We start from the raw sequence: 11,958 nt of genomic DNA, 5'->3' as shown, positions 1-11,958 counted from the left end.
AGTCACTGGAAATATGTTCTAAAATCCCCTCAAGTCCAGTAAAAAAAGATATATATATATATATAATTATATATATATAAACTTGTATATATAAAGCAATCTGGGTCTTTGTAATTTTATTATTGTTGATTGCCAAACACTGCTATGACTAGTCCAACTCAACCAAAGTTGGGTCTTGCTTAGTGGAAACTGTGCTTCTTATCGTGAGATGTATTGACTTCCTAATGCAAAGCATCAGAGCAGGATGAGGACCAGGTACAAAGTCAACCAAACAGAAGATGATGTTGCTTCCTGGCTGGAGAAGGATTGATTTAATATGATGACCTAGACTGCTAAATTCTATTACATATTAATTTATTTCTTCTTTACTACCTGAAAGTTTGTTCATAAACCCTATGGGGCCCACATTTTTTTACCTACAAGTGTTCGGGCTCTTATGCTGTACTCTAGTTCCCAACTTGGTCCAAAGCAGTCCAGCACAGCCACTTCACTGACCACTGCCTTTGAGCTAGATATCTTAGGTCCACTTGGAAGCCTTTACTCTCCACTTGCTCTGAACTCCAGTGTAGACCCTTTCTATTGTGTGTTTGCATTCCTAAGTAAAATGAAAAGATGAGGGGGGGGGTCTGGACATTTAGGTACTTTGATGGGTTTGCTGTCTAGCTTGCTGTCCAGAGAATTCCACATGCTGTTCCTACTCTTCTGAAAGAGAGTTTTCCTGTAACCATGATCTATACATCTTAGACAAGGCAGAGATATACATGTCCATTTCAGATATATTGATGGAGACATAGAAGAATATGTCACTTGACCTGTGTTTCATTATATACTGTGAAAGTGATTTAAAAACAAACACCTGGCCAGGTGCGGTAGCTCATGCCTATAATCTGAGCGCTTTGGGAGGCTAAGGTGGAAGGATTGCTTGAGCCCAGGATTTGAAGTCAGCTTGGGCAACACAACAAGACCTTGTGCCTATAAAAAATGGAAAAATTAGCTAGGTGTGGTGGCACGTGCCTGTAGTCCCAGCTTCTCAGGAGGCTGAGGCAAAAGGATCACTTGGGCCTAGGAGGTTGAGGCTGCAGTGAGCTGTTATCATGCCACTGCCCTCCAACCTGGATGACAGTGTGAGACCCTGTCTTAAAAGAAAAACACCTGCAAATTTTTGTTTAAAAAGTAACTAACCTGGTAATTTTAGCATAAAAATCATATCAAGTTGAATACAGAAGTTAAACAGGGGGAAAAAAAAAGACCAGGGTATCTCTTAGTAGTTGGTGTTGGTCTCGGGGCTATCTATTCCACTCTAATTAATATTGCTACGTCTTCAGTCTTCCCAAAATGCTTTGCCTCCAGTGAAACCTGACTCTCCTTTGCTGAAAGGGCTTCCTATTTCTACTGGAGTCAAGAGTACATCTTCTGAAGCCTTGTGCCCTGTGTCTGGAGGTCAACTGTCTCCAAATGCCCCAGTCCCTTCCAAAGGCACTGAATCTCCACCCTCTTGTGAAGAGCTTCCACCCTCCATAAGGCACATTAAGTACAGTGAGGCAACTTTCTACCTATCCTAGTTACTGTCTTCCACCAACTCCTATTTTGAGGACCAGTGAGGAAAAGGGAGAAAGAAGGAATGGTGGGAAGGTGTTTACTTTCCCACGATTAGCCTAACCTCGAGTTCAGATTCCTCCTCCTGGTTGACTGTCTGGTTTCCTGTCCTCTTGTTTTCCACCTTCTTTGCTATGGCCACTACCTGGGCAGGATTTCCCACTGACTGGATAGATGGGTGGGTGGGTGAATGAGTGGTTGGATAGGTGAAATCATCCAGGTCCACTTCATATAAAAAGTCTTAAACTCCCAATATCCTGACTACAACCTTTCAGCCTTCTCATTTTTAGGCTGAAAGGGTAAACTGAGGCAAGATGGCCCGGTGCCATGGGAGTAATTCAAGATTGTGACAAGGAAGAAAGTAGAAAAAAGTAAAGTTTATTATTTACCTTTCCCAGATGGAAAGGAAGCTGACACTCCAAGGCAAGTGTGGCTGAAGACTAGGAATATTTAAGGGCTCTACCGCAAACCCCTAAAGCTAAGGGGTTTAAACACAGAGGAGGTTTGGGCCAAAGGGAGTGTCCAAAATTGTATTTTTTGGTTTCTGTAGCAGTCACATAGATTACATATCTTGACATTGCCAGGCATCCACATTCAGGGATCTCAGGTGGTGGGCTGGGATAGTCACAGTTGGGTAATAACAATGTATCAGTAAGCATGACTCCCAGTGGTATGCTGGAGGTCATCGTGGGCAGCTGATAACAAAGTATTAATACAAATACCTAAAAAAAAAATTGTTAGTAAGCAGGACATGCTCAAGGGGTTCCGTATAATTGCTAATTTCTAAGACTAAAACCTTCTTTTCATTAATGATTACATGGCAAACAGCATATGGGGCATGCAAGCTGTGCAGCTAAGGGATTTCAAAATATGAGGCCTAAGTAAAATGGCTGTGCTGCTTTAAAACAGGTACATTAAACATACTCTGCACTTTAAATGTTCCCTCCTTTCAGAGACTATGCCTATGTTTCAGTCTTTTTCTCCTCCAAAAGACCCTTCCTGATTACTTTCTTCCTCTTCTTACCCAGGCTATCCCTTGGCCCTTAGTTCTCTGTGCCTGTCTTAGAGATAAAAATCAGTCCCGGATCAGTCTGTCAGTATGGCCCTCCTAGACCTAGGCGGTTGGATATTGCTAGAGGAAATTACACAGTTGTTATAGTTGAGCCTCAGCCTGATGAATATAGGTGCAGTACAGGACCATCAACACTGCAGGCAGACTAACCACTCCCTCCTTCAGTCTCCACAGGAGCCACCATTACAAGATCTTACCATTCTCCCTACTCTGACCATTTCCCAGCTACTTAACAGAGAAAACAGATGGGATCAAATAGGAATGTCCTTACCTTCTTGTGTTCCTGCTCCTGGCACCTGTGAACTCACCTGCATCCTTACTTTCCTGCTGGCTTCCTGTCTCAGGGGAGGGGACAAGATTCTTTCTCTCCAAGACTAATTCTTCCATCTACTTCCTTCAGGTTCTTCCTCCCTCCTGACTCCTCTGTGACCCTGCCCCTCCCAATGTGCCCTCTCTTGCTCCTGCATCTGTAACTATTTCCTCTTTTCTGGCAGTATTCACTCAGATTATAAACATGCTCAAGCCTTTGTCTTAAAAAAATTTTTTTTTAAATAGCCATCATGCTCTCTTTTCCCTTTCCACTATGACAACAAGCCTGCATGAAAAGCCAGTGTTGGCCAGGCACAGTGTTCGCGCCTGTAATCCTAGCACTTTGGGAGGTCGAGGCAAGAGGATTGCCTGAGCCCAGAGGTCTGAGACCAGCCTGGGCAGCTTGACGAGACCCTGCCTCAAAAATAAATCAAAAAATTAGCCAGGTGTGGTGACATGCACCTGTGTTTCCAGCTACTTGGAAGGTTGAGGTGGAAGGATTGCCTGAACTAGCAGGTCGAGGCTGCAGTGGCTGGAGTATACCTCTGCAGTCCAGCCTGGGCGACAGAGTAAGACTCTGACTCATAAAAAAAAAGAAAGAAAGAAAGAAAGAAAAGCCTGTCTTCACTCACTACCTCTATTTCCTTACATCTCATCCCATTGTTCCCTGGTTGCTTTTATTTTCACCACCAAAGTGAATTTTCTCCCCTTCAGGTCACTAGTGCTCACCAAAGGGCTAAAGCCACCAGACACTAAAAATCTTTCCAAACTTGATTTCCCTATAACATGTAGAACTGTCTGCAGTGCTTCTTCTTGAAAAATCCATGTTCTTTGGTCTGGCCAATGTTCTCCTGAGATTCCTTCTTACTCTTTGAACACTCATCTCTCTTTATCAACACCTTAAATGTTGGTATTCATGGATTTAGCCCTTGACTATCATCCATGTCTCCTACTCTGCATCCATCTCATCTACTTCAACCAGCTACCACATGTTTTTGTTTTTGTTTTTTAAGGACAGTCTTCCTCTATTACCCAGGCTTGAATGCAGTGGCATGGACAGCTACTGCAGCCTCAGACTTCTGAGCTCAAGTGATCCTCCCACCTCAGCTTCCCAAGTAGCTGGAACTACAGTCATGCACCACCATGCCTGGCTAATTTATTTGTTTATTTTTTTGGTGGAGATATCGAGTCTCACTATACTGCCCAGTCTGGTCTCAAACACCTGTCCTCAAGCAATCCTCCTTGGCCTCCCAGAGTGCTGAGCTTACAGGCATGAGTCACCGTGCCCAGCCTCAGTTTACCATAATGTTATGTGATGACTGCCAGATCTGTTTTTCTAGTCCAAAACTTTTACCAGCCTACTGAACATCTTCAGCTGGTTTTTCCAGAGACCCCTCACACTCATCATGTCCAACATTGAACTTTTCAATCTTATCTCCATCCACTCCTACCTGAGCAGAAACCTGCAAGTTTCTCTTAACTTGTCACACCACTTAGCCTCCATTTCTAAATAGTTGATTGCACTAGTCAGTTCCACTTCTTCAATAACACTTTAGTTCAAGGGATTTAAACCAGAAGTGACTATTAGAATCACCTGGGACTTTTCCTATTTAAGAGACCTGGGTTAGTCCCAAGGGTTTTTTGTATTGAAAAACCCCATTCTCCAGGCATACTAAACTACATATAGTTGTCTGAATATGCCTGTACTTTTTTTTTAACAGTCATTTTAAAGATATTTTAGACTTATAGAAGAGTTACAAAAATAGTACAGGAAATTCCCATATACCCTTCATCCAACTTCTCCTTATGTTAACCTCTTATATAAACTATAGCACATTTATCAAAACCAAGCTAATCTTGGTACAATACTGTTAACACAGAATTTATTTGGATTTCACAATAAGGTTTCCACGAACGTCATTTTTCTGTTCCAGGATCCATTCCAGGATCCCACATTGCATTTAACTGTCATGTCCCCATGGTCTTGTGCATGTGTTTTTATTCCCCCAGTGCCTTGGAAGTGTATTGTTCCTTTCCCCTCTTGACTTTTCCTCCCTTGCCTGCTTGGTGGCTCTGTTATTCTTAACAACTGAGGTCAAGTAGCCCCTTTCGCATAAGGCCTTCCTTCCCTTCCCCGGCAGAACTAGTATCTAAGGGTCTACACAGTTTTGTAATCAGTATTTAACAGACGAGTAAGAGGTCAGACATGCCATGCCCTGAAAGACAGGAATTGTGTTCATTTTCTTGTTACATTCTTAATAATAAATTGAAGGGCTGGCAAATAGTGGGACTTTAATACATGTTTAATAACGACATGAAGGATGACTGGTCATTTTGAAAGAGTTCATAAAATAAAGGTATTTTGCCTCCAAAAATCCATTTAAACCTGGTTTTCATTAACTGCTAAAGCAGAGTTCCAAGTGAATTGTCTAACTTATTATATTTTCTAAAACTGAATTCTCTACTTCCCACCAATTACACATCCTTTAATTTCTGTGTCAGTTTTTCTCTTAATAAATTATAGATGTGGATCTTTCAATTATATATCTTGCATAATTGTGAATATCACATTTCTGGAACACTTTATGACTGATCCCTGAGGCTCTCTTTCACACATCTAAGACAGTGGTCAACAAGTAGCCTAGGACATAACGTACCATGCATTGCTGTACCAACTGATTTTTATTCTGGGGAAAGAAATAGACTTTGAGCCAAGCTATATAATCTCAAAGAAGATGGAGACTGCTGCTGCTGCAAAGTCTGCATGTTACTATTTCTGAAGGTTCGAGGGAGCACATCTCTCTGGTAAAATCTCATTTCACACCCCAAGTAGAGTAAAGCAAAGGGCTGGTTCTCATCTCTCTCCTCTCTCATTTGTAGTAAATTGACTCCATGCTTTTTGGTTTTTGTTTTGTTTTTTAGTCGGGATCTCACTCCGTTGCCCAGGCTGGAGTGCAGTGGCATGATCATAGCTCGCTGCAGCCTAGATCTTATGGGATTATGCGATCCTTCCGCCTTAGTCGCGCAAGTAGCTGGGACTATAGGCATGCACCACCATGCCTGGCTGATTTTTTTAACTTTTTTATAGAGACAAAGTTTTGCTATGTTTCTCAAGCTGATCTCGAACTCCTAGACTCAAGCAATCCTCCTGCCTCATCCTCTCAAAGTTCTGGGATTACAGGCATGAGCCACTGTACCTGGCCTACGCCATGCCATTTTAAGATGACTTGGACAGATCCCAACCTACCAAAACAAATGCAAAGAACTGTCCTTCCCTATGACAGTGACATAGTTTTGTTTCCCCAATCCAGTAGCAGCCTCAAGAGGTCATGTTGCCTTGTTTCTCTTAGAAAAAAATAGTTTCGTTAATGCTTTCCTCATCCATCTGCCACCATATGTCTACCGTAACACTGGTAAAATCTGTGTTTGTGTGTCCCACAAAAGACTGAGTCTTCTAGTCGGGAGGGCAGTGTCTTCTTAGTCTTCTACCCTATTATTTTGTTTCAGGCCTATGCTAGGTTTAATGGAAAAATTATTCTGTATGCCAAACCAAACATTTGTTTTGCAAGTATTCCTCAGAATGCAGATGATCCACACGTAAACCCTGCGCCCCCACAAGGCTATGGATCCATCTCCTGGATGTCACCATGGTGACAAGCCATCTCTCAGTCTCACACAGTGCAAGAATTTTATAGCTGTGATTTGGTACCACTGAGCCTGCATTGCGGAGATTAACAGGCATTCAAACACCCAACCACTACTCTGTCGCACTTGATGCTTCCCATTAAAGCACAATGAGTGCCAGTCTACACTTTTCCAGCCTCCTTTCCGTGACTCTGCCCTTAACCTGATGGGAAGACTGTTCATTTCCATTTTCTTTCTCCAGACCATACTCTTATCCAGAATCTCATATTACAGACCCTTCTCCTACCTGACGGAAGAATGCCTGGGGAATTTACCACTGACTCTTCCTCATTCCCTGGCTTCTACTAGTGCTGGATAACTTGATTGTATTTATTTATTTATCTATTTATTTATTCATTCATTTATTTATTTATTTATTGAGTCTGAATCTCACTCTGTCACCTAGACTGGAGTGCAGTGGCATGCTCACAGCCACTGCATCCTTGACCTGCTGGGCTTAGGTGATCCTTCCACTTCAGCCTTCCAAGTAGCTGGAACTACAGGCATGGGCCGCCACTTCTGACTGACTTTTTGACTTATTGTAGAGATGAGATCTTGCCAAATTGCCCAGGCTGATCTCGACCCCCTGGGCTCAGGCAGTCCTCTCACCTCTACCTTCCAAAGTGCTGGGGTTACAGGCATGAGCTACCACGTCCCACTGACGCTGGATCACTTTTTTGACTGAAAATCTAGCTGACAGTTTGTGCCTTACAAGGCCACCTTTTGGAACCCCATTTCTGTTCTTCGCTGTTTTTGAAACCTATTTCTCTTCTACAAATTCTCTCATCAAATGATAGAACACATGATATTTAGCTCCTGTGTCATATTCCTAAGCTCCTAGCCATGCCGTACCTACTCCTACTTGCCCCCCTTCCTACTACATCCAGGTCACATGACTCTCCTTGCTCCCTGCATGGTTTGAGAACATAGACTAGCCATTTCACTGTAAGATTCATATGCCTATTCATTTGAAATTATCCTAGCTCCACCCACCACTCCAAGCCCTCTTCCAGGGTGTCCCCCACAAACATCATTTTCTTGAAAAGTGACTTGTTTTTGTTCTTTCTTAGGCATACCTCTTCCGTTTAATATTTTATCTACAGATCACTAAATATTACATTTATTGCAGCCAAATTCAAAACTTGGTTAAAACAACAGTAGAGGGAAGCAATGTTCTATAGTAGTTGTGAATTCAACTTTGGTTCAAGTTCTGGCTGTGAACTTACTAATACTGTGATATTACATAAGATCCTTGAGTTACAACACCCCACCTCATAAGAGAAGAAAACATTTGCAAAGTGTTTAGCAGGGCCTACCATACAGTGGGGCCTCGTAAGTGCAGTTGCTTGGATTGCTTTTCAAATCTCTGGTGTTTGTATTAAGTGTTAAGTATCCATGCTGAAAACCTCAGTAATAAATGATATGCTATATGATTTTCTGTGTAATGTATTAAGTTTCTCAGAAATAGATTAAAACCTCTAACTCTAACCTTATAACTAGCATAGTCCTACTAGACAAAAAATCAGTTTTGAGGCCCTGGTAAATATTATATCAAAGAATTCACAGAAACCAAAGAGTGGTTATATGGTTTTCCTTATTGAATTGATGGGCACATTTATTTTCTCCTTGTCTCTCTCTCTCTCCCTCTCTCTCTCTCTCTCTCTCTCTCTCTCTCTCTCTCACACACACACACACACACACACACACCCTTCTTGGTGAGAGGTCTTGACATAACCTTTTGTATCAAGAAAATTTTTTATATTAATTATTATATCTTATACTTAAATATGAGTGATAAAGTTTAACTGTAAGAAGCTGGCAGGATGTCATGCCTCAGACAGACTCAGATTTTGAAGTCTTGGCCCTCCAGGCTGAGGGAGAAGTAAGAACTGACTTGGACACAATGGCTGACCCAGAAGTCAGCCAAGACTCCTATTCACTGTTCTCCCTAGAGACACGACACAACCATCACTTTTTCACTCACTAGAAGTGGTCAATACCATGGCAACCAGATGAGTTAGATAAGGATATCAAGCAGGAATTGCAAGAGGTGGACAGAAGTGCTCACGAGCTAGACAGCTAGCTAACTAGCTAGAAGTAATAGGTATATTTTTAGGGCTGGAATTTCTGTGAGCAGATGGATCACACCAGACCAAGACAGACTCCAGCTCTTGGGGAGAAGACCTGGAAATAGCCAACCAGAGTATCTGGGCTGGGTTTGGCATGTGACTTAGTCACAATAGGAAGTGGTGGTTAGACGTACGGAGTACAGATCAGAATAGGGATGGGAAACCAGATCACGTTCCTAACTCTACAGACCAGATCCAGGCAGGGCATAGAGTAAATTTGGGGTGCAGTGACTCATGCATTGACTTGCCAGGGACAAGACCAAAGAGAAAGGGCAGTGATCCAGAGTTCTAGAACTAAACATTTTTTTTTTTTTTGAGTCTCATTCTGCCACCAAGGCTGGATTACAGTGGCATGATCACGGCTCACTGTAGCCTCGACCTTCTGGGCTGAGGCAATCCTTGCATCTCATCCTCCCAAGTAGCTGGGACTACAGGCTCACACCATGATGCCAAGCTAATTTTTTGTTTTGTTTTGGTTTTTGTAGAGATGAGGTCTCGCCTTGTTGCCCAGGCTGGTCTAGAACTCCTGGGCTCAAATAATCTTCTCACCTTGGCCTCCCAAAGTGCTGGGGTTACAGGCATGAGACACCATACCCAGCCCTAAGCACTTTGCTAAAGTGTTTGGAGTATCTACTTTATAATTACTTTTTAAATCGTATGTGTGTGCTTATGTAGTCTTCTGCCTATATTAAATATTTCCCAATAATGAAGGAAAGCTTTGGAGTTTAATATTAGAAGAGAATTATGAAGACTGTTTATTATGCTTATATTGGTACTTCTGTTACTGGACAGGTGTGGTAATAAGAAATCTTGTAATATTCTGATTCTGTTTCTCTGAACTCATTATGGAGGTCTTTCCTGCAGGTTTGCTATCAAAAATTTTTAAAGTATTATGTGAATTATGCAAAATAGTCTAGAATACCAAAGGCTTAAGCTTCTACCTGCTACCAGGACAATAACCTTGAAAATATTTGAAAAAATGTAAAAGAATAAAGTTCTGTGAATTTTCCAATTTAATCTCAATATAATCTAAGCTCTATATCTGTTACAATTTTTTCTCAAAATATTCATTTAAAATTACCTTCATAATTACCAAAGCAGTATACATATAAACCAAAATAAAATAAAACACTATATTCTCATTGCCCAGATTACTTTAACTCTTAACTCATTGGTGTATATTCTTTAGATGTCCTGTATGGATTTTTTTCTACCTAAATAATATTACATAATACATACTTATTTTTAATCTACTTTTTTTTCAGTTAGTGATTTTTTTCAGTTACTAAAGTTTATCTTATCTAGAATTTAGTCAATGTACAAATTAAAAAAAAAATTTTTTTTAATTTCTTTAAGGACCATATCTAGGACCATATGTTGCGTCTGGCTATTTCTTAAGTGTTATTTAATCTAGAACAATCTCTTTTTTGGCAACACTGACTTAAAGAGACAAGACCAGGCATCCTGCAGAAAGCCTCACCTTTCAGCTTTGTCTGGTTTGTTTCTTATAGTGCTGTTCCACATATTGTTCTGTCTTGTGTGTTTCTGATGAAGTGGAAGTTGATTCTAGATGTGATGGGTTCAAGTTCACCACCTTTAGTAAGAATGCCTTATAAATGATGATGTGTATCTTTGCAATGCCTTGCATTGGTTTGAGACAATCTGATCCCCCACGTGTAGTTATTATATTTGCCTTCTTGCCTGGAGGAAGTAATCTGTGTGTTGCTACATTGGCATCATGTGAACATCCAATTCCTCATCAACAATTCTGCTGGTTTTAGCACTAAGCGACAATTCGTAACTAAAATAATTACAGTAAAGATATGAAATTATATTTTCTAAGTCTGTAATTGCTTTTATGTTTGCTAGCTGGCATTTTCTGTGAAGTAGAGATTTCCCTCACATAGTGGGATGGTTAGATTATTCCTTTAACTGCTGGTTTTCAACGTAAGGAACTGTTTAACAGCTGCCTCAGATGAGATGTTGGAAGAATTTAAACGTTTTTAAAAACACTGTGAATATGATTTCCTAAGCATTTCCTATGTATCAACAACTATGTTAAAGGCATTATGTAATCTAATTCTTATGACAACACAGTGAGATTTTAGAGAGAGACAACAGAAACCCTGAGCGGTTAAATAACTCAATACAGTCACTTACTTAAGAAGTGACAGAGCTGAGATTCAAACTTAGATCAGTTGGCGTCCAAGAATCCATGCTTAATTCTTTTTATACATTTTTGTTGCATTTTACTTAAAAACTAAATTCTATTTGTAATGCTGTTTGGAATGTTTCCCAGTTCATAAACACTAAAATGAAAATTATGCTTAATAATTCTTATGAGGTCTCTTTCCCTTTCCTCTTGTTTTTGTTTTTTTAATATTTTTAACAGTGTGAAGAAAACACAAACCTTCAGGATACTACCCGCTACCTCAAACTTCCCTTTTCCAAGGGCATTTTCCTTGGGAATAATAATCAAGCCATGAAGGCCACAAAGGAGTCTTTTTGGATAACATCTTTTCTTTGTTCCACAAAACTCACACAAAATGGTAATGTATAAAACTGTTTTATTAGAAAGCCCTTGTACCTAAATACTCATGTGAATTTTGGTAAGCATATTCAGGAAATACCAACGTTATAATTAAGAGCTTTACACTAGGAAAATTATTGATCTTTTCGTTTGTGATTTCTGATAAAATGAAAGCAAATGTACCCAATGATCTATTGGATACATATAATTTAAGGACTTCAAAACTATCCTCCTATTGTAAACCAAATATACAACTCTTCAAATAAACAATCAAAACCCACCTGCTTAAAAAAAATGACAAAAAATATCACCACCTTAATCTCTTGTTTTATAGCTCCATAAGCAGTGCTAATTGCAGGCTTTAGAATAAAGGCTGTTTTTTGTTTCATTAGATGCATATTGCTTTTCTGTTCTAGCATTACTTTTTATGTCAGTGATTGTTTAGCAAGTTATGATTAATAAAGCAAGCTCTTCTCCTTGGCAAATTACTATGAAAACATCGTCTGTAATGAAGGAAGTAAATTAAACATTTTGAGTTCTTCATGGTTGCCATATAAGGCTTCTGGCTAGCACCCTGAGTGCTGCATTAATGAGTTAGAGTCATTACGTTGAATCACTTCATAATGAGGTATTGTGGC

The 11,958-nt window shown here is 40.2% G+C and overlaps 1 protein-coding gene across 1 annotated transcript in view; it reads left to right on the top strand.

Annotated features, from left to right (window-relative positions):
• DOCK4 (dedicator of cytokinesis 4) overlaps positions 1–11,958 on the top strand; it is a 534,984-nt gene that overhangs the window by 375,932 nt on the left and 147,094 nt on the right. Inside the window, exon 17 of the mRNA XM_021715022.1 lies at positions 11,183–11,339. Within this exon, the coding sequence (XP_021570697.1) occupies positions 11,183–11,339 (157 nt within the window). The remainder of the gene's footprint in view (positions 1–11,182; positions 11,340–11,958) is intronic.

The sequence above is a fragment of the Carlito syrichta genome, unplaced genomic scaffold (assembly GCF_000164805.1).
Source record: "Carlito syrichta isolate Samal-C Ts95f unplaced genomic scaffold, Tarsius_syrichta-2.0.1 Scaffold306577, whole genome shotgun sequence".
NCBI lineage: Eukaryota > Metazoa > Chordata > Mammalia > Primates > Tarsiidae > Carlito > Carlito syrichta.
Note: the sequence above shows the minus strand (reverse complement) of the source record. Positions and strands in the feature narration are given on the sequence as shown.